At 39.0% G+C, this 24,001-nt stretch overlaps 1 protein-coding gene across 1 annotated transcript in view; it reads right to left on the reverse strand.

Annotated features, from left to right (window-relative positions):
• The window catches only part of MGAT4D (MGAT4 family member D), a gene marked incomplete at both ends in the record, with an annotated part of 37,563 nt that extends 14,288 nt beyond the window's left edge, over window positions 1–23,275 (reverse strand). Inside the window, 7 exons of the mRNA XM_081999109.1 lie at window positions 1,816–1,891; window positions 3,203–3,316; window positions 4,735–4,781; window positions 6,952–7,085; window positions 9,051–9,191; window positions 12,569–12,730; window positions 23,185–23,275. Coding sequence (XP_081855235.1) covers window positions 1,816–1,891; window positions 3,203–3,316; window positions 4,735–4,781; window positions 6,952–7,085; window positions 9,051–9,191; window positions 12,569–12,730; window positions 23,185–23,275 — 765 coding nt within the window. The remainder of the gene's footprint in view (window positions 1–1,815; window positions 1,892–3,202; window positions 3,317–4,734; window positions 4,782–6,951; window positions 7,086–9,050; window positions 9,192–12,568; window positions 12,731–23,184) is intronic.
• Window positions 23,276–24,001: the final 726 nt, after the last annotated feature.

Genomic DNA, 24,001 nt, shown 5'->3' on the forward strand with positions numbered 1-24,001 from the left:
TGAGATGGCTGATGGGATTTATTGTCTTTTTTCAAAGATTATGTTTCATCGGTACGTGAGGTTCATCCACAGCGTAACCCCGTTAGCTTCAATGGACTTCACAAAGCTACTTGCTTAAATCCTGATTCAGCAGTATCCTAGAATGAGTGTTTATGTGTTTATTCAGCTAAGATCTTGCCTGGCTCATGATATCATGCAGACATCAAGAGTAATTACATATGCTTATCTTCTTTCAAAATTCAGAAGTTAATATCAGTCACATAAATTATACTATTCCTGACAAAACAGTAAATAGTCTAAACTAGTTCAAGTTTTCTCTAAGAGTACTGAAGTACACCTTTGTACCAGGCTGAAAAAAGGGATTTTTAAGTTATTTGCTTTCCATTAATACAAGGCTTCCAAATGGAATGAGATCACGCCTAACTTTATGGCAGCATGTGTTCCCTCTTTTTACCTGTACTCTACAGAGTATTCTCAGGGCAGACCAGCATCTGTGCTACAGAAGCAGCTGCAGACTGGACACACAAGTGAAGAAGTGAACATAGTAGGTAATGGTATGAGGGAAGCATAGGTTTTTTTAAAGAAAATTCTGAATGCAACCATAACTACCACCAGACCATCACAATTCAGGCTTTGCTCCGAATAATACAGCTCAGCCCTTATATTAACATCGCACATAGGAAAACACATATTCTCAAATTTCTTTAAAAACACAAATGCATAAGTATGCAATTTCCATGCAAACATGAGTGCTTGGATATAAGGGACATTAAGTGTCTGGCAGCATGCTTAACATTTCCCTTCACCATGTTTCCCACGCCTTAATGCTCTAGTGCACTTAGTAAACTTGGGTACCGTTCTTAAAAATATACAGAAGTCACAGGAAAATACTTCATTTTCCAGTAAACCTTAACTGTTCAATAGGCAACATTTTTCTTTGTCCACCTGAGTGCCTATGCCAAATTTGAGAACGGAGCATAGACTCCTGAGTAGCCAAGCTCCAAGGCATTTGTGTTAAATCCTGACAAGAACTGTACAAGGGTGCCTGCTCTTGCAGTCTTCTCTTCTGCTTGTGGGAATCTTGTGATGTACTTATGTGATGCAGAGTTCGAAGCTTGTTCAAGCAGGAAAAGACCCAGGAAAACTAAGAACTAAGCAAAATGTTGTTCTGAGCTTTTTTTAAAACTGTTGACATTCACGAGCTACATGAAATTTTATGGACCTGTTCCATTATTGAACAGTCATGATAATCACCACCAGAGATTCCAAAATTTATCATCTTTATGGAGTGCAAATTAGCACAAATGATGGCTAAACCTAAGCCTGCATGGATGGAGATCTTCTTAAAGTGTAACTCTCTACATTTTCTGGAGATCTGTAACAACTTGGAGTTTAGCCTTGTCTCCAGTATCACAATACTAGTATGCTTCCCTATCTGCAAGGGTTTTTTGGTTCATTGTGATCTGGGCTATAACCTGGACCTACCACCACTAATCTGTCTTGCTGCACCACGTGAAAACACATTAAACTCTGACTTTATTAACCTAATCAAATAAGGGTTTCATGCTTCAGTTACCTTGTTATTCAAACTCACAAATGACAGGAAGGTACAGATGGATTTTATCAAATAGTACCTGTCTACAAGATGTATATAAACACAGAAATATGTGGATACTTATAAAAAGCACAGGCAAAATACACAGAAAATGACAATAGATTGCTGGTTTTATTGAGGCCTTTAAAACAAATTAAAATTGCCAAAGCTAATAATCAGTACAGATATACTGCAGCTACTTAATGATACTGTGAACATACCTGTAAATAAAATGTTCCCTTAGGTTGGGCATACAGCATTAAAAAGCTATAATCCAAATTCTGTTTAGTTCTCCACCTAAACATAAGCAGCAAATTCTGATAAGCTTTTTTTGGGGGGGTTGCAAGAGTTATTTCTACAAAAAAAAGCATTTCTAATGCTCTGCATTTTTTTCTCTACAGCAAAATTGTAAGGTTGAGCATTCTAACTCATTATTAAGAGAATAAAAATTCCTCTATAATCAGTGTAAACATTTGTAAATAATTTGACTTTCCTATAAAAGTTAACATTAACTAAATAAAAAATTTTGATCTGTATCAATGCAGCCTGAAACAAAATGTCTAACAAGTACATTGAAGTCAAATGACTGAAAGATTCTACTCATTATATTATGAACAGTAGAGATCAACACACAATAGTTATTTAAAGACTAAAATTAAGTGGGTTTGCTGATGAACAGCACAGAAAACGGGTTGATAAACTTCATTTTCAGGTTTAAATGTAAACACAGATTTTTTTCTACAAAGTACAGTCTCTCCTTTTACCAGAGGATAAAGCTGATGTTGGATAATCAATGCTAAAAGACTAGAGAGTAATTTATCAGTATTTAACTAACATTAAAGTGTTTTGGATTTAAATCTAATAATATTTGAAACTTAAGTATTAGTATGTAAACATGTTTATGTTCTAAAAGACATAAGGTTTTTCTATAAACCCAATATACCTCCTTCCATACACTTGACGATTTCCTTCAACCTAATCTCTTGGTACTGCAAGTCTCTTGCTGCATTGTTGGGGTAGCTTTTAATAAATTAGTTATCGTTGACCAAAAGAAAATTATTTTCCTCCAATAAATCTATGTTGTTAGGTTATAATCTCCATCTCGGTGAATTTGGGGCACATGAGCAAATGAAATCACCAGTTAGGATATATTATTAACAGTAGTATAAAAAGTCCATGATCACCAGGTTAGGCCATTAATTAAACCCACAGTACTTGTTATAGTTAGCTAAGGGGCCACAGGGGGTTTCCTTTGTGTGTTCACAGAGCCTCTCCCTCATCTGTCACATAAAACAATTCCCCGTTTTTTCCTTTATGACCAGATAATCTAGCCTGTCACCTCTTGGCATTATCCATGTGGTTTAAAACCTGTGGGACACCTAGAGTCAAGACGCAAAGGAGAAGCCTTGGCTCTCACCCTGAAGCTGTTGTTAAGAATAGCTTTTCTCAAGACCCACTTGTGTAGTAATTTTTTTTTAAAAAGTACACTTGAGGTCCATTAGCTCTGAAATACAAAACCATTATCAGTTCAAACAATGTTGGCTTTTGCAGAATTTTCCATTTTATACTCTTTAGCAAAAGTTCTTAGGTTTTATACAGCTATCTTACCTTACTCTGTCCTCTGAATCCCCAAATGTTTTCTTCAGGTTGGAAAGATCTGGATAATAAGAAGCAGGAGGAGAAATAACCTCTAGGACTCCAGACTGGACTTCTCTGGGGAAGCTGTGAAGAGAAGCTTAGTGAGACCCCATGCCTCAAAAAGCTCCCCAGAGTTAGGCCTGCTCCTCCATAAGTGGAATTCACAACTCTGGCAAAGAAACTAAGTCACATAGATTGTAAATTAGGAACCAAGAAGGGGTCTCTGACAACCATCAGAACACGCAGCACTATAACTCATCAAAGTCACAGAAAACACTGAAGAGAAGTGCATCTCAGAAATCTTGCCCCACCTGCATCTATAGATGCTTACTCATAATCCCAAGATGGTTGCCAAAATGCAGCAGTAATTCACAACCAAATCCAGTATCTAGAACTACACACAACTGTTCCCCCTTACATGAGAGCCCCTAGCTTCCTTACCCTTGCTCTAACTATAGTTCCACATTCTAGCCAAACTGATACTGTCCTGGAGTGGGGGTTTGGTATGGGGAGTCTGGGTCTAGTCTTTTTAAGCCAAGTTAAAAAGTCATTGAAAAAAATGCATAATCAACCTTGGGAGCCAAACCTGGAAATCAAATCTCCCTCTTCCTCCAGAGTATCTTAAAAAAATAAATTAATTCTTCAGTTTTTAATAGGTATAGGATCACTGAAAGAAGGAGTTTTCAGAACAGAGTTCCCCATTTCCTACGCTTAATGGGAAAAAAAGCTAACAATAAAAATAAAGACATCACACTACAACCATGCTTATGAAAAAGAATCTCAGTCTTACTGTGTAACACTGACAAAGCATCTACTCTGCAGTAATATTTTCAAAAACCATAAATAAAAAAAATAAATTATCTAAGTGCTTAAGTTGCTGTATGTATCGTACCTTGTGGTGCCAAATGGTACTGAGGAGGACAGCCTCTTTACTTTGTCCTAGCTGCAGCACTCTCAGCTTACTACACTATACCACTGCTTGGAAAGCAGCTTTTGTAACACAAAATAAATCTACCAATGAATGTACTTTTTTGCCCTCGTGAAAAATGAATGTATTTTTTTGCCTCCATGAAAAAGAGACAAATGAGGAAACAAAAACACCTAGAAAACATGACAGACATTGGAATACATTGCAGGGCTGTGAAGTCAGTGGGGACCTAATACGTGTAGCCTCAGATGCCTTGAATTGCATCATTAATTTCACGGGGAAAAGACTGAGGTTCAAGTAAATATTTATCAGAGGTTTAAGTTGAGACCTTGCCTGATCAGTTAAAGCATATTTATGATATAAGAAAAGGAAAATAAACTGATACACATCCTTCTGTTCTGAATTTCACATTGTGTTATAATAAACATATTAGGAGTGGACCTTTGCCTCATTTCTTAGTAGTTCCATTTCTGTATGGTAGAGTTGTAATTTATTACTGAAATGTTCAAATTCTTTCCATAAAAGCTCAAAACATATTTATTAGCTGTTCAGCGTTACACTCTATGGGACTTACCTGGTTTTAACACTTTCTGCAATACTGTTAACATATTCTGCATTCACCTAAAGAAAAGAAGGGGGGGGTCATTTCAAGTCACCCATTTTTGTATTAAGCAAAACTTTGTAGGTAATATTTACATGCAAAATCTTAATTTTTATTCTCCAATTCTTTTCACTCCAAACAAAAGCAATATGTTATAGCAGCATTTCTACTAAAGGCCAGTATGGGGTTTTCAAGCAAACTGAACTTTCAATGTAATCGAAAGTAGAACTGAACTATCTCCAGCTGTAGTTTCTGCATTTTGCTTCTTCACTGCTTCTGCAGGAGGCCAAGCTATTTTCTGCATAAAATTCTGTTCTACAGCTTTCATTTATACCAGAAAAGCACAGTCATATAACTGTCACTAAAAACTGCTGTTTCAAATCAATCACCCAAAAATCACAAAAGAGGCCTAAGGCCGTTGAGAAAAGTCACCTAAGCAAAATTTTCTAAAGCTAGTAATACTTGACATTTTTATTTAGAGTTTCTTCCTAATATAACAGATTTATGCCTCTTAGTCTGGAAATTTTGAGGACATACTTATTTTTATGAAACAGCAGCAATGAATAAGTTTTAATGTAGAAAACACATCTGTTAAATATATTAAACAGTGCCAAGTTTTATGGATTTCGAAAGCAATGTAATACCTGTCTTAGCAGTTCTGATTTTTTTTTAATACACAAATAATCATTACCAGCTATATATTAAATTTGTAATAAGTAAAAAAGATGCAATGTGATAAGCAAAGAACTGTAATAAGAAAAAAATACCAATAGCTTTAAAACTCACTTTCAGTCAACAAGTTACTCTGACTTAACCCATGATATAAACATTTAACTCAATCTTCTGAAACTTTCTGGGAAAAAGGGCAGTGTGAATTCATGATCAGTGAACACACCTGCCCGCCTCTCATAATTAAATGTTCTTATTACCACTCATATCAGCACGATCAACCTGCTCTAATTTACTGCATGGCTGAAAAATGGAAGCCACGAGAACGTGACGTTGGGCACAGGAGAAAGAGGAGAGACTGATTCTTACAAGGGCAGTTTATTCCTAAATTTGCTGAAATGGACTATTACTACAACTACAGCTACTGTTTGTTAAAAGCGCCACATTAGGACTGCCCACAGTGGGAAACTACTATTCGCAAGTTAACCCTTAAAAACTCAAAGAACTCTGAAGCCGTAACAGACGGTTTATCTGAATGGCAGCTGGGCAAAGCTCATCACTGCCAGGGCTCTTCATTGGGAAATAGCAACTGTAAAATAAGTTCAGGTCCTGAAAACTATGCTGAAGAGGAACTACAGCCAGTAAAATTTGGCCTACGTACTTATAGTTGTGATCCAAACAGAAAAGTGGAAGTCGTGACCTAACTTAATAAAGTGAACTATGTTCTGTTTGACAGTATTATAGTTGCAAAAGCTGCTCTGAGTGATGACTGAAATAAAAAAGGAAACTTTAACCGTTAATGAATACAGGTATGAAATTTAATGTTGTTTATGGAAGGACACAGAAATACAAAGAATAAATATGAAGTCTGAATAATTGCACGGTCTTTTTACCCCCAAGTAACTATCACTAGCTAATTCCCTTCTGCTGCTCTTTTCCAAAGTGATTTTGGAATGAGAAAAAATTTGTTTACCCCTAATGTTTTACCTTGAGCACTGTTTACTCTCCCAAACATGGAACCATTCAAGTTTCTGAACAGTTTTCTTTTTCACAAGAAATGCCAATACACATGCAGAAGGCAAGGCTCCAGCATGTCAAGGTACTTTGCAAGATACACGATATCAAAGCAGCAGATAAATAATCTGAACTTTTGTTATGACTAAGTTTAATTTTTTCAGGTTCTATGAAACTTTTCTGTGGAGGTTTCACATTTCATTCCTGAAGTAGAACACTTTCAGAGATAAGTAATGAGCTCATATGGTTTTATTTGAAAATCTGACCGCAACAACGGTGTTTGTAAATGTAACATGACTTTTTACCCTTCGATCATCTGAGTGTAAGGGTTATTTCCACATATGAACAGAGGCACTAATTGCTCACTATCTCCTCCAGCCCTGAAGAAATCCCTCCCAAAGGCCTAGCTAACAGTATTTTGCAGCCTCTCGTATACTATTACCCTAAAGACATGAATTTCCATATTGTCTTTCTATCAGCATACTGCATCTTTCCATGCAAACTTACCTCTGCTACAAAGATGATTATTACGCAGTCGTTCTTCTGCTCTTCAGAAAGACCGTACAGTAGGGAATGCAGTGTATTAATCAGATAATGTTGTTTTTCCCTTTTCACAGTAGGAATACCCATCACCAGTGAGACTGCAAAGAAAGAAGTCCACAAGCCATGTAATTTTAAGTCAGGTAACGGGAAACTGAAATTACATTTTAATTTTGATGTGACCATGAGACTTGGTGACAGTTAATATTCCTACAGTACTGTGACAGCATTTGCTTTACTACCTGGAAGGAGAGATATCTCCAGCCAAATTAAGGTTAGAGGTACCTGTGTCTGTGTCATAAGCACGAGGTCTACACTGTGTAGACTGTCAAGATTTGAGAACTTGGAGATACTGCTACCTCTGGCAAACACATAGGTATCTGCTACTGAGTTCCAAAAGTGGGTATTGCAAAATAAGTGCTAGCTCTTGGTATGGAGTTGAAGATCTCAGCAGTAACGTGTTAAACACACTGCTTTACTGAACAACTTGTCACAGGAGGTGAGCACTGTGCATCTCCGAAAGGAATGCAAAAATAAAAATCTCAAAAATCTTTCTGAGCAGTTTAAGTTAGGTGAATCCATGGCTTTGACATAATCAATAGAAGAAAGGAAGTTAGACATTATTATAAAGAACAGAACTGAAATTGTCTCTGGCAAAGACTCCACTAGTAGCTAACGTGTGCTATATTACATCATTAGATTGTAAGCAGGACCTCTCTTTTTTCATTCATGAGGGCATTACTGAAGTCAGTAACCTAATATGGCTCAGTAAACTCATAGAATTCTTAATCCTTGCAGAAGGACTTAGTCTTCTTGCAGAAGAATGGAGAATGCTTCCCCCAGTCACCAAAACCTCATGAAGCTGGTACGGAAGCAGCAAATTTTGAAGGAAATGAGTAGGTGCAGTTAGTGACTTGCTCCAGACTTCAAGATTTCTGCCAGCATCAGCTCAAAAATGCCAAAGTTCCAAGGTTCCTTTCCAGCATAAACCTGCTAAACCACTGGGACTTTGTTTGGTTTTACAGGCTGAAGGTCAACCTGTACTTGTTAAAGTGTGGCCTTGCTATTGTGATTTTCATGTACAAATAAATGAAATTAAACATGCAGCAAATGCAGCATTCTTTTAGTATTTATTACTTTTTTACCCACCCACCCCACCCACCCCCCCGCCCCTTTTTGCTTGCTTGCTTGCGAATATATCTGGGGTTTTGTTTCTGGTTCTCTTGCAAATCATTTTGCTCACTACCTGTGGTCTTTTGCATACTCACACTGATCTGTGGGCTCATAGATCTCACTCCAGTGAGAACCACAGCACTACTCCAGTAGAACTACTAGCCCGTGTCATGGGCACGGCCAAGTTATTTTTTAGTTAAAACAAAAGTGCTGCCAATGTTTCTTTACAGAAAATCACCCTAGAGAAAAGTAAAAGTTTCAACAAAATACAAAACTCGGCAAAATAGTTGACTAGTTCCTTATTTGCTTATTGCTTTTGAATGTTCTTTTTACCTATCACACAACAACTAGGAGAAGATGTAACTTAATAATTTGTACTATAGTTCACTGGAATTCATTATGAGTTGTGCAGGTGTCAGCTGATTTCTGACGTGGATGAAAAAGTTACACTGAAGATTTATTAATATTCTTCAAATGATCACATCATCTTTCTATTTGCTTCTAACTTTAGCAAACAGTGTGAATTGCAAATTCTCCCTGGCTTCCTTACTCATAGTAATTTTGCAGGGAAAAAGAAAGTCAGCTAATGCACCTTTGCCACATGAATCCGTGACTAAGAACAAAAATAATACTGGTTTTCAGTTATGACTATTTTTTGTTGATATTTGAAAACGTTTATCAGAATACTTTGTGGAAGATGTGAAATTGGGATGGGAGTGGTAAAAGTGCCTGTGGTAAAAGTGCTTTTGCCATCCCCATTAAAACTTATGCAGTTTGGCAACATTATAAAGTTTAGGGAGAAAACCCCCTCCAAACTTTGAGTATGCTTCATTGCTAGAATTTAATATAAAATATAAACAACTAGAAAATAGAAGCCAAACTTTATTTCCTACCTCCAGTTCTCTGTTGCCCAAAAATAACATTTGGGAAAATGGCATCTTCATATTCTCGAAGGTGAGGTAGATAGTAGTACATGTTTGTAAGATGCACGGGCAGTTTTCTGGTGAGGTTTAACACTTTCCACCTCATATCATCTTAAAGAAACAACAAACCCACATATACACATAAAATAAAAAGCCAGCAGTAAAGCCTATTATTTCAACTGTTTTCCTCAACTGAACACTAACAGATTACCACACACAAGGTTATTCAATCAGAACTATTCCTCAGAAGTGATTATATGTCATATATATTACACAGTAACAGTAAGCACAGTTAGCAGTTATTTTAAAAGTAGCAGGAAAAAGACTGGTTTCTTTTTTTCACAGTTGGCAAGCAACTTTTTAAATGAAAAGAAACACAGATTCTGGTTAATAACCTTCTTAATTACTTAACAAACTTAAATGCTTTCCCCAAAACGTAACACATGGTGGTTTTCAGGGCTCAAACAGAAGTTCTCAGGTTATAAAAATTCCTATGGCAAAAAGGACAACCAGATCCAGACCTTTAAAAACTATTAGAGAAACAAAAGACTGTGGCAGATAAGAGAAAAGGAGGGAATTTTTATTTTTTCTTTACTAGTTTAAAATAAAGAAGAAAATAATTAGACTATTTATTCATGTTGAAATAACCCATGTGACCTTATAAAAATCCTATTTTTTTAAATAAGCCATATAAAAACCAAATACAATTAATTTACTAATTTATCTTCCTTGATATAAACATTCCTGAATGTCCCAGTGGTTGTAAAAATCTGTTAAAATAAATTTAATAAAAACCTGAACAACCTAATTCTAAAATCATTATAAAATCAATTATAAGCTTGCAAAAAAACCTATGCTTAATATAAGATAGCCACAGTGGCAGAGATGATATGCACCATGCAATTTTAAAAAAAAGTATTTGAATGGATTAAAATGAAGACTATATTTATGAAGAATAGCAAATGGTCTTTCTAATATTTAAGAAAACTGCTTGGAAACAAAACTGAAGATCACTCCAGACTTTATTTACCAGTTGTCTAAAGGCTTAAATCTTGCTTTCCTGACACAGGCAGCATATGGCTCTCGTACTAGAATTTTGTCTGCCATTCTCTGTTGCTGAATTCTTCTATACCCTACTAGCTACCTACAATGTGTATGTCTTCTTGCCCTGAAAGAAAAATAAATCTCCTATGAATTTATCTAAGATAATTCATACTTCAGTGAGTGCCTCCTCCAGACACTTTATTGGTTGAGCAAAGAGGCTGGTGCTAGGGCACTTTGTGCTACTGGAACACCACCTCAATTAGTTTTAGCCAACAAAATCATGCTATCAGCCTTCCAAGCTGCAGAAAAGTGAAGACTCTCAGTTTCACAGTCAGCAAAGCAACAGAAGGTTTATTGACTTAGATGGAAAGTTATTTTTCCTAAGAAATGCATCCAAGATAACTCCCCAAATTTACCACCCTTCAAAGTGACTTAAAACAAGTCTTACACATGACCATCATCAGCTTTGTTCACTCGGCTTAGATCGATGAAGACAGAGGCTTACTGAATGGGCATTATTTATTTCAAGTTTTTCAATTTCCAAAAGATATTCCAAATAAAAATTAAGACTTGACAGAGACTCCTCACTCTACAGAAAACAGTTTAAAAAAAAACCAAAAACACAACTAAACATGTATTTATGTCCAGACATTTGTGTAGGAAAGAGATACCCACAATTCCTCCCACTCTGCTTTGCTATTAAGTATACTGGAATTTTGCTGCATAGAAACTTTTTTTTTTTTTAAACTTTTAAAAACTACCTTCATAACTATTCAAGGACTTTCCATTTTTATTTGTAAGTACTACCTATCAAGGGTTGGGTAAGGGACTTCAGTTTTACTGCATACAATAAACTTTTTCATTTTTGTTGTACAATAAAACTTGGCTGAAATGGGATGCAGAAGAGTGAGTAAAAATAAAAGAAAAACTATTCAGTGATTTTAAGCAATTTCTGCTTTGAATCCTGGGAATTGACAGCTTTAATACTTTCTAATATTCAGCTGGCTCCAAGAAGAACGAATAGCAGAGGGAAGGGGAACTTGCACTCTCCTCTTCATGCATTAGGCAGTAACTCTTTGTCCACAGTATGTGGGGCTACCGGTAGCTGACAACATGGTCTCTATCCTAAAGCTTGGAAGGCCACAACCCTGCCAACACTCAAGCATCTGTTTATACAGTCCCACTGAATTAAATTGAATAAACAGACCAAAGAGGCAGCAAAGAACAGGGTAAGAAATTAAGCTGACCACACAAAGCAGGAATGCACCTCGTTCCTTCGTCCCCTGTAACAGTCCGGGTTAATTCCCTATTTTAATTTGCTACCAGCCCACTGTACTGAATCCAATAAGGATTTTTAAAAAGCAGTTTTCAGTAGCATCCAGACCCTTTTTGAAGTCGGGGTGTGTTGTGGAATGCCTCCAGCGCAGAGATGCCCCTTCTAGTTTTTCTTCTCTCCCCAGAGAAGTAGCTCATCCAATCTGAGCTGGGAGGAAGGCAGATCCTGCACAACTACATAATTTCTTTTAGGGGACAGAATCAAACTGTCTCATCTATTGTATGCAACTACAGCGTGCAGACAGATGGGGATGTACAACAGTCTGTAAAGCAAGGATCTACTATCTTCTTAAATAAATAAGAAGTTTAATTAATCAATGGGAAGAAGCCAGATCACTAAACTTAATTGCATGCTGGTGTCTCGCTAAAGAAAAAACAAAAGCCAAGGTTTTCTTTTAATTGGCATCACTTACAAGCATTCACATTTCCTTCAGATTATTAACAAATTACTTGCAAGATAAAAATAAATTCTGGAGGGAACACTCTTAGGGTGTATCTAGCCAGCAAGACCTCATGGGGCTTCTCAACTCCTGGGTTCAGGCAAGCACCCAGCTGTAGGTTATCTGCCTGCTGAGATGAGGCTGCGCACCCACCACACACATCGGTGCCTGGGGTCTGCTGGCAGGATGGCACAGCACCATGATGGCCAAGAAGTCCCCCAAAATGTTACGCCACCTGGACAGGAGGGGGACAAGTACTGTGAAACATCTGAGGAGTACCTGCCTTCCAGATTAGACACAGCCACTATCAGGGTGTAGTGGCATAGTAAAAGCCGGTAAAAATAGCTTATTCGGTCCTCTGTAGTTGGCAGCAAGAGAGGGATAAGCACTCTAAGAAACTCAATTAGCAATATGTACAGCTCTGCCACTATGACACCACTGCAGTCTATTGTGTCCCCTTTCTTTTCCTCTCCTTATTTGTTTAGTTACTAACCAATCCTATTTAAAGAGGGCCTACAGATTTCTTCCTCACCCTTTTTTTAAAGTAGAAACTTCTACCTAATGCTAATATAATCAAATCAATTATTTTTCTCCCCCCACCAGTGATAAAGAAACATGAGCACACCAAACTTTGAACTGTTTACACAGTACATTTTTATACATACAAACCTGTATGATTTGTTGTCAAGTTCATTCTTTTTGCAACTATACGTTTAATTTCATCTAGGGCACTGCTCAGTTCGTGTGACCTTTTTTTGTTTTCCTTTTCAGCATACAATAGTCTTTGCCGAAGTTCCAGAAACTGGCTTTGGTACATGTCTAAATCATTTCCTGCAATGAGAACATAATTTCTTATCAAAGAGGTGAATTATATGGTGGAATAAAGAGAAAGTTTAAGAACAGGAGATGGTCCAGAAGAAGACATGACCAGAAGTGTATAAACGATAATAAAAGAGGCCGCTCAAAGTTTATTCATGGAACAAAGAAGTCTGGAACAGTATTAAGAAGGAGAGTTTAGGGAGCACAGCTGGGTAAAGGCTTGCAATTGAAGACATGAACAAGCATATAACATCCCTAATAAGGAAAAAATCAGTGAAATGCGTTCAGGGGAAGGTGCTATCTAGTAAAGCCAACAACATTCTTCACCAAGTGACAAATCTTGATGACCCTGGGCACATTGAAGACTGTAACTATATAATGGCTTGTCTTTTGTATAAAACACTATTAAGATTAAAATATAGATATTACGGTATTCTGTCTTCATCTATGAGTTAAAAAGTGCCTGGAGTACATTAAGAGCTATTAGTAAAGGTGGTTATTTGAACTCCTGGATATATTTAATTAGATAACAACTGGAACTCTGCTCTGGATTGCAGGATACCTTTGTAATATATAGCCCACCTTTGATGAAATACTCTGCAATCATATCGATATTAGAAACACTGCACTCTCAGTCATGGTTATCAGACAGCTCTGCTGTTTGGCATAGTATTCTCAGATAATGTCAATGTTATATTTACAGAATATCCACTTCCCTAAGAAGCAAGTACCATCAGAACTTCTCAGTTAGCACAGATGATATATAAGACTTGTACCTGTCAGTGCCTCCACTGACTCATTGCCACATGAATAAAGATTGTTAGACTTTCTAAAATTAATATAAGACAACACTTCAATAATGTCACTCACTTTGCAATAGGAAGTAAACTAAGTAGAGGGCAGAAGGGGACTTCTACTTCATTTTAAAATGTTTTATAATGCTACTTTTTTTTTTTTTTTTCTTCAATGCTGTTATTTAGACACTTCTCCCATTCTATTTGTGGATTGTGCTGAGTCTCATCCTGGGCAGGACTCATTTTCCAGGACCCACCATTGTCTCTCAGCAAAAGCAAATTCCCGGGGATTCTAGCCTATAAAAGAGCAAAATGCACGTGATACAAATCTGTGAGGATTTGCAGAGGCATTTCAAACTGGAATTAATTTGCATTTTGGATAAACAGGGTTTTTTATTTGCAATAAATACAAGTCCTTAATTTAATCAATAAATGTATGATTGGAAAACCCCGAAGTTTAAAACATCTAGGAAGAATGTAGTTAGAAAAAAGTAAACATGTGATCTGTATTATTATTATTGATCTCATTAAGAATTTAAAGTTTGTTTAGTAAAATGCCCATAAAAATGAATGCTTCCTAAAATTTTCTGACAGTCTTAGAAGTGTTTTGACTTGCAAGAAAGGCATTCATATCTAGGAGCATTCTGTACTATGCAGCTATGTAAATTTAGCGTTACTGAAAGGAGGGGAAAACTGGGTTATTTCATCTGTGTGTAACAAGAAAGTTCTATTTTACTGAAGTAAGCTTCCCTAAAATATAATCGGAGAATAAATAAATAAATGGAAGGTCAAATGAGGAAACAGATGGAGAGTCCATCTTTTAAGAAATGCAGGGGAAAGGTTAAAATAGATTTCCAATACACATATGTCATAAGGCATCATGCTACAGAGCTAGAACGCCAAACGAGCTAAATTATTGCAGCATCTAAGGACAATCCCTTTCATCAACTACTATGTAGGAATACACTCTTGTTTTATGCTTTTCTTTTGCAACTGTGTTTCCAATGCTGTAATCCAACCTTTAGCTTTAGAATGTATATGAATGTCATGAAAAAATAATGTTTAAACTGATTTCGGTGACTGACAGACGTTAATCATAGTGTTTTCATAGCAAGAAAGTGATTCCAAGTACAGCATCAATACATGTAAACATGGTGGAGATTTATCTTGCGATTCCAAGACAAAGTCAGAGACATAAACTAAAGACACAGTAACAGATGTGCATTTTTCTTTAAATTCCAACTGCCTTTATTAGGAGTTAGATAGCATCAAGCGCCAAGAAAAAGCGGAGGTTTAATCCACAGTAAAGATCCACGTGCTCCTGGGAAGATGCAAACAACAAAGAGCAAGCCCACAATTCCAGGATAAATACATGTTATCACAGGACGCAACTTACTGCTTCTGAAAAGGGAATCAATCATTTTGCAATGGAGGTGTTTTGTAATTAAATGCTGGAAAGTGTTGTTCCATTGACATTTCCAGTGCTGTAATAGCATAAGATTTTGCTAAACCAAACTAAAACTCCCCTCAGTACAACTATATTATAGGAGGAACCATTCAAGAAATTGCAGATTAATAACAACATCGTAGTCCCTTTCTTTACAATTCTTTCAGCTATCCAGTGTCAGTGTGACTCAAAGCAGCTGGTGTCACTACTGGGTTGACATTTTGGCAAGCACCAAGTAATTGTAGTTTTATTTGCTTACTTACAGGACAGCCTACCAAAAGATCACAGATGCCTCTGGCAAACAAAAGGTTAATATTCAGCTATCACTCAGCACACCCAAAGAAGCTGGCATTTGTAACTGGCCTTATCTATTTCTTCAGGCCAGAAAAGAGAAACCACATTTTTGAGTTCTTCAGAATTGAAGCCTCTGTTCCGTTAGTAGAACAAGACTCTTAGCAATGGCTTATCTCATTTGATTTTGACAGCTGGAGAAGCAGGGCTTTGACAAAAGGAACATAGTAATCACTCTTAGCGAAGAAAGAGTTTGTAATTACAAACATATATAGTTTGAAATAGAACATGAAATGTTCTAAGTGTTATTAGAGCATATGTAAATGAGCAACATTAACTATTAAGCAAACCATTGGCGAAAACGTGTGTTTGGAAAGCAGTACTGAACTTTTTGTATTTTGCTGTGCAATAAAGTACAATAGTACAAAGCAATAAATGAGCAGTATTTATTACTGATATAATTATAGCAAGCTAGGAAGGTAAAATTAGAAACATTATGAAGCTAAAGACTCTAAATATTTAAATGGTCATTAAGTTTAAATGGATTTGTGTGTGCGTGCGTGGAAAGTGTTGCTCTTTAAGTATCTAAGGATCTACACAGAACTAAAACAGTTGTTTGCAATAGCTTGCTCAGAAAGCATTTTCACAAATATAGCTCACTCTGGCAAGGCGGGCCAGGAGAAAGGAGCTTGGGCTGTATCACGAAACACCGTCTGTCCCCAGCGATAGCCTGACTTGGCAACACCTCGTCTACCAACAGTTCTATCAGCAACAGGGAGCGTCAGGATAAAACCGGAAAACAGCGAGATTAGGACCTATGGCAAAAGTACAAAAAATTTATGAGGGTAAAAGCTTCTTCTCCCCTTGGTGAGCTGAAGGTGTATCACTGTGCTGGGATAAGGAAACCCTCCTAGGAGATTTCAATGGGGTTACACTGGCTACAAGCCAGGGGAGAAAAAAAACCCACCAACAACCAGACTCAGCCATAGCACTCAAAGCTTCTGCAACAAATTTTCAGCTCTACTACAGCATTTGCTCTGACTGTTTACTACGTTGTCATATATGTCACATTGCGGCTACTGTAATCCTAAAATGGCAATACTTAACATGGTTTTAAATGCAATCTTGTGTTATCTCCTAGTAGATACATATATATGAGTTTCTGCACCAGAAACTGAAACTGCTTAGAAACAATACTAATCTCTAAAGCAAATGCTCATTCTGAAAGTCAATCGATTATTTCTCTTAGCTTCACGCACACGTACTTCCTATTATCATAAATGCTTCCAGTTTATTAACAATTGATTTCTGGCAATATTTAAGAGCTGTGGAACGATTCATCACTACCTCCCTCCTAGCATTGAGAGAAAAAAGAAAATAAAAGCAAAATTGGGAGTGGCAGAAAGGAGGGAAGAAAAGACCCTACAGTCTAGCAGTGACTCTTATTCCTATTTCTTGATTACAAGCCACACTGCTTATCATACCTGAAGATACTTTCTTTTAGAAACTGAATTTTGGTTAATTCCCTCTTTAAAAGAAAACTATATAAGTACACTAACTGCAAAAGGTCTTGTCATACTCCACACTTGGAACCACTGCTCACTGTTCGGGTTAATGAAGCATATTAAACCACTGAGGCATGCATTGCACTAATAACTGTGGCGGTTTGTTATCTTCCCGTAACTGATCTAAAATAGAGACCTTTCTAAATCTTGTTACACGCTTTGCAAGCTTGGGTTTTGTTCTCTCAGAGTAAGGAGGAAAAAAAATTCCCCAAACAATGCCTCTTAGTTCAGAGTAGCCACTTCTTAGGCAAACACTTAAATTCAACAATGTACTAAAGTCTAAGGGTATTTATGTACCTTTCCAGGTAAGGACACCTTCCTGAATTTGCGCACAATCTTTAAATATTTTGTTCATAGCATTAGAGCACAGAATTATTCATGTCTCACAACAGGCTAGAGACAGCCAAGAAAAACTACCATAAAGTCAGAAGCCACTTCACCTGCACTGGGTACATTCACCCATTATATTTAATGTTCATCAGAACTGTGGTAGCTTCCATTGTTGAGCGTTAAGCATAAGACACAGCATGTCTTTACGCATATCTTAAATCCGCAGGAGCCTCTGAAGTCAGTCAGTGCTGAGGTTGGTTTATGTTACACAGTTGAAAGGGGAAGGTTAAGTGAGCAGGTTAAGAAGCTTCTCATTGTTTCCACTCATCTGTCCTGTCCATGCTCTGATGGCAACTGGGCTGCAGGGACTATTGCTATGGCGGATGGTAGAGGATACAAGTAGGAGTAGAAAGATTAATTTCAGCCAGGCCCAATTCTCAGCCGGCTGGCTGAAACCTTTGCCCAGCTGTGACGCAGCAGTATCAAACATGCAGGCTTGGTAAGCTGAAGCACGGGGCTTAACATGCAGCGAGGACTCTCTCACCACGTTTTTATAGCTCTATAAAGCTCTATAGCTCGCTCTCTACACGTAGGTGTCGAAGCAAGTGGAGGAACCAGGCGGCAGTACGTTCTGCCAGTGCGTCTACTCGTCTTTGACATCAAGAGCTTCCAGACAGAGGAGGCCAGCGGACAAATACTGCATTAAACCAGTGACAGCAAAGAAAAGCAGTGTGCCAGCAATGTGCGGGGGACATTAGGGTTCCTCTGTGCCGATACGGAGGATATACTAAGAAAAAAATCAGAATCGCTTTCCAGTATTAAAGCACACACATACCTTACAGTGTTAAAGGCAGATCAAAGTTAATAACTGAACTTTAAAAAAACATTCAATTGTATAATGAACGTGGACTTGTTGTTGGGTTTGGCACAGAATACTTTTTACTCAGCCATTTACATACTATATCTAACTGAAGATAGATAGGCAAACTTGTTTCAAAGAAAATACAATTTAAGTTCTAATAATATTTTCTTAAATGTTGGCAAACAATCCTCATTTTAGATCTGAGTATTTTCCTATATTAGAATGTAGTGAAAAGTGATCTTAAAACATTCAGTCAGAACATCACTATATAGGAAAGCAATTGTATTAAAATAAGTGGAAAAACGTATAAATTGGATGGATATTGCATGGTGTTTCCCCATAATTGGTGTACTTAGATTTTAACATAGTAATGTTAGGAACACAATGTAGGTTCTCAATAGCAGTGGAAAATTCCGATTTGAATATGGCCTTTATCGGATAAATAAAAAGTACTCATTGACTTCAGACAACGGTTATTGCTTCATTCTGGTTAGTATTTTTAATATTTTTACTATTCTGCCTGATATAGCAACAATCACTCATTTATACACACATTTAATTAAATGCCTAGCCACTAACTAAAGCATTTCTGGATAAAACTGTGTTCCTCAAAACTCATGTGAAGGTCATATCTTTACACCTGTTTAAGCACAGGTTGTGATAGGACACTGCACAGCAAACAAAGAGAGGTCTGAAGTGTTCCCCACCCCTTTCTCTACGAAAACCACAGTAACTAGTCTCATTTTTGTACCTGAATCTTTATAGGATTTATGACTCTGCTCCTCTACTTTTGAGGACAAGGCAGCCACTATTACACCTGAAGTAACCACAAGAAGTGGCCGACTCTTAGTTCAGTACATTACACACTTAGAAGCCAGTAAAACTATACAGCTTTTGTAAGGCTTGGATATGAATTTTAATACACAATTTGAGATCAGTAAATACTAAGTCTTAAGTCCCATCTGAGGCTGTTGTATGGGGTTTTTTTTTAATACCTAAATGCAGAACTACGCAAAGAAACTGAGTAGCAATCAGTGGCCTGGAGAAACTCTTCCCCTACCACACTCTGCATTTCGGCCACCTCCTGACTGCAGGTTGGGGCCAAAGCTGGCTCTGTATGCTCTCAGTTCCACTGGAAGGAAATGTATGCATGAAGGCAAGGAGGGAAGATGTAGCCTACCAGTCAACTGGGACAAGTAGAGAAAATGGTGGTTAAACATAGCCTAACAGGCCTAGAGAAGGCAGGGAAATTGGCTTCTGCATGTTCATAAATCTGGATAAGCTGTATTGGCTGAAACGAGAATGGTGTAATTCAAGACCCCTTATCAAATCTGTCTATTTCCCACTATTTAGTGGAAGCTTTGAGCCAGAGTGTGCCAGCTGGGTCTGGACAGGAAGCCTGCAAAGAACTCTGTCACAAAGGACAGACTCTCCTGGGGACCTGCGCTTGGGTGCAGAGCAGGAGCAGGGGCTGCCCCGACGAAGCAAAGCATCACACTGTGGGCAGAAAATTATTGGAAATAAAAGAAATGTGTCATCAGCTGTGTGGGCTAGCACGTACATTACTACATTTCAACTGCAAAAACAGGACTTTTCATCAGAAATACCTTTTTAACTCTTTGCACCCCTTTTCCTGATGAAAAGTTTTGTGAAATAATGAAAAATTTAGTATGTTAAACAATCTGATAAACCTTAAGTATACTCCTGTGAATGCAATTAGGTACGAACAGTTTCTCTCTTCTTCACCCCACCTCCAAGGAATAACTACAGAAATCCAGGATTCACAGTGCTTGACTCAACACGTATATATTAACATACTTAGGTCCTTGTGATGTCGTATTTTAGCATCACTTTCTCCTAACTTCCAGACAAAGTTTTTAGTTTTAATTTACTTGGATAAAAAACATTAGTTTGAATTTACTTGGATAAAGTATCCCACAAATTTAGGTGAAGAGGGCAGCAACACGTTACAAATGAATTTAAAGAGATCTAATCTTCTAACATTTACAAGCAGCATGAAGAAGCGCTGCCATGTGAGATGATCTGATTTACCTCATTGCTGTGACTTCTAAAAAGTTCATTGTTATTCAGCCAAGACACTGAAATTTCTTTTTATTCACAGATGGTCTTCCCTCTGAAGAAACTTTATGTAAGGTCATAATGAGCTTATAACGCCCTCTTGCCTTCTCTTTTACTGTTATTCAAGATTTGCTACCTCCTTACATTTACTTTTATATTTCTTGTTGACTAACATTGACGTGGAAAATGGTAGCTAAAACTGTGTGAGAAAATCACTACATATATTGGACATTGTGTTCTACTTTCCATAACTACAAATCTGTACGAAGAGTGTTTATATGAGAGCAAATACTTTTGGTCAGGTGAACTAACAAGTGGATTGTAACTGAGTTGCACAAGAGTAGGAACATCTGCATCATCCTGACAACAGCCTTTCCTATCCCCAGATGCAAACTGTTTGCTTCCGGACAGCTTTTGCTTGGGGCCCGGGGAGGGACCAAAAAGCTCACAGCAAAACCATGCAAGACGTGGAACAGGTATTGCTACAGCACTCCATCTGATTGCTTGCTAATAGCAGCCTGTGTTCACAAACACTCTAAGAGGATGTTGAAGGAATCACCATGCAAGTTTAGACACAGTATCAGACTTTGCTGAAGATCTGGTGATTACCAATCGTCTCCGTAATTACTTTTATTTCTTTTTTTCCCCCCGTCAAGAATATTAGCCTATTTAAAATGAAACCTCTGCTTATATTTACAAAGCTACAGAAAAAATGACTGTGGAAACATCTTTGTAAGGGTAGTTAAAATGTACATAATATTACCCACAGTAGCTGAAGTCTAGTGACTTTGGTAGATTCTAGACTTCCATTTTCAAGTGCATGAGTGATGCAGAAGCATCTTCCCTGCCACACCAGTTCAAGTTACCCGTACTCCAGGTAAGTCTCACAACTGCAAGTCAACACTCAGGCTGCACTGAGTAGTTAGAAGCAGTACCAAACAGCCAATTATTTACTGCTGTCATTGACAGCAAACACATTTCCACTCAAATCCCTCAAGCTAGCCTGCTGCTTAGTATAAGGCGTTTAAAGGTCGCTGGCTTAAGTTGTTGATTCTTATTTGCCCAGAAATCGGGACAGAGCCAATACCCGATTTACACTTCAAGGCTGAAAGGCTCCAAGACTGCAGACAAACTGAACAATATTTTACAAGGCTATTATATACTTTTCATATTATGGAAATACTTAAGACCACTAGTCTTGAGCTAGGATGCCCTGTTCTACTTGCACAACAAACAAAAAAGATTATTTTCTATCCCAGCGTCACTAGAGTCCAAGAAACAAGAACTGGATAGAAACCGGAGGGGATACCACAGACTACTGCTGCTCAGTGCGATCTGCTGTAGTCAAAGATCAAGAGCAGCCTGAATGTTTTAATGAGCAAAGAAGGAAACTGAAGTAAGAAGAGATTCAACAAACGTGTGGAAGAAAATGAGGCAGAGAAGAACATTTGACAAATGATTGAGAGAGATGAGAGCTGACAAGCTGAGACAGTACCTGACCTCTCAGTAACGGGTGGAATAAATGAAAAGGGCATGAGAAAAGAAAACAAACATCGCAGTTTGAGATGCGAGAAAAGTGGGACCTCCTATAGTGCTCTAGGCATGTCAGCGGAGAGGCACGTCCAGCTGTGCAGAAGGGAAGAAGAGAGGTTTAACAATATCTAAGTGGAGGTATCTGCCTGTTTTCAGAGAAAAATATTAATTTCAAAACCACCTTCTTAAACAGGTAACTCTGTGACAATAGAGCATTAGTTGTTTTGCTCCCAGTTCTCGTCTGTCTATGAAAAAAGGCAACAACACAGGGCTGTTCCCGGGTTTTTCTGGATGGGTAGGCGGCTTCTGTTTTCTAACACCACTCAGGAGCAAAGACTATCTTTCCAGCAAAATAAACTTAATACAAAGTCATTCATCACGTGCTGTTATCTTCTTCTTTAGTTACCGGTATCAACTCTTTTATTTACACATTTGTAAGATTTACCAAGCTTAAGAGAGAATGTGTCTCTGAACACTACATATTTACATTTGTAATGGTTAAAAGCTTGTTAAGAAAACAGGTGCTAATAATAATAATTAGGAAAATGATACCATCTGAGAGGAATTAGTTACTCTGTTTACTGTGGAGGAGGAGGCAAATGTGGAAAGAGAAAAATTAAAACAACACACATACATACATACCACAACACATGTTACACCTTCACCCAAAAACACCCCGGCCCCAAAGCAAAATACCCCGGCATTGAACACAGCAGAGAAAGGCTGAAAAGAAAGCAGAATTTCAGCAACAAGGAAGCACTTAAAGATCCACTCCCTCACCATCACCCCAGACAAACTGTCACGTAACAAGCCGGGTCTGCAGTCCTCAGAAGTACCCTTTGGAGAGAACTTCTAATTTATTTTCAGAAAACAGCATCAGTTTTATCTTTCCTATGCAGGTTCAGAGACTCTTAGACATGGCTAAGGTAGATCTGTAAGATTGATCTATCCAACATCTGCCACCTACATGGCCTATTAAAAAGATATTACGTAATTTTAAAGTTTATAAATAAAAATATAAAAACGCAGGTATTTTTTCTCTGGATTGAACATTGTGCTCTGGTGCTGGAAAGGTAGAGGTGGAAAAGTGGCTGCATGTGAGGCACAAATACAACCGCAGAACGGATAATGCTACTTTGTCCTCCCCGAGTAATACTCAGGAACACTTAAAAAGTGACAGCCGCGTTTTAAGGTTACGGGACGCAATCCTGTAAGCGGCTGGGCAAGCGTGCAGCCGGCAGCCTTCGCCTCACGCGTGGCCGAGCCTCCCGGTCGCGCACGGTCCCACTTCAGAGCCCCGCGGGGCACCGGGGTTGCGGGGCAGCCCCCGGCCCATATAAACCTCCCGGCCGGGAAGCTGAGCGCCGGCAGCGCGGCCGTTACCGGCCCTCCCGCCGCAGGGTGGGGGACCCCGCCCTCCCCGCCGCGCCCCCGCCCTGACCCTCGCCGTTGCAGGCGGGCGGACCCCGGCCGCCGGCAGGGAGCCCGGCGAGAGGGAGGCAGCAGGTGCCGCCGGGCCGCCCGCTCTCCGCGCCCCGGCTGGCCCTCGCCTCGCCCACGCTCACCTTGGCCCCCCGGCCACGCCGCGTACCACAGCAGGGGGAAGGCGGCGCCGAGGCACAGCGCCGCCAGGAGCGGGCCCTGCCGGAGCCGCATCTCCCGGCCGGGCGCGGCCCGCTCGCCCCCCGCCGCGCCGCCTCGCCCCGCCGCCTCGCCCCGCCGCGGCTCTGCCGCCCGGGCAACTGCCGGCCGGGCGTGTCCGCGCCGCGCTAACCTGCCCGCCCGCCCCTGCCTGCGCCGAAAGGGGCCGGGGCAGCGGGGAGGGCATGCCCCGGCCCCCCCGCAAAATCGTTTTACGGCAAAAAACCGTGCCGGCTCAGCCCTTCGGCGGGTACTGATTAGCCCGAGTCACAACACCGTAATGGTTAGGAGCATTTTGCTCGTTTAAAGCCAACGGTGCGTTTGTTTGCATATTGCTAATAAGATCGTATCAGGAAGCCGCGCCGTAGTGTACAGTTAACAGATGCATTTTGCACGGTCAGGCAAAGAAACAAAGCTGCTCAGTTCACCTCTGCAGAAGTAGGGAAAGGAGCTGCAAAATCTGACCTGATGGAATCCTACTGCACCCTGGTAAAGATAGTTTACTTCTGCCACCGTGCCCTGTTTCACCCGCGCGCCTTCCCATTACGGCGGGCACACCTCTTTTCCTTTTTAGGTCCCCAGCCATCCATAGGCAAACGAAAAATTAGTCACTGTTTAGAATGCATCTTCTATAGCATAGTGTATAAAGGGAAGGGAAATCTTATTCACAGAGCTTCCCAGAGCCTCCTACAGGGACATAGTTTTAACAGAACGATCCGTGTTCTACGAGAAAAAAGACCC

This window comes from Phaethon aethereus, assembly GCF_964289735.1.
Source record: "Phaethon aethereus genome assembly, chromosome: 4".
Lineage (NCBI taxonomy): Eukaryota > Metazoa > Chordata > Aves > Phaethontiformes > Phaethontidae > Phaethon > Phaethon aethereus.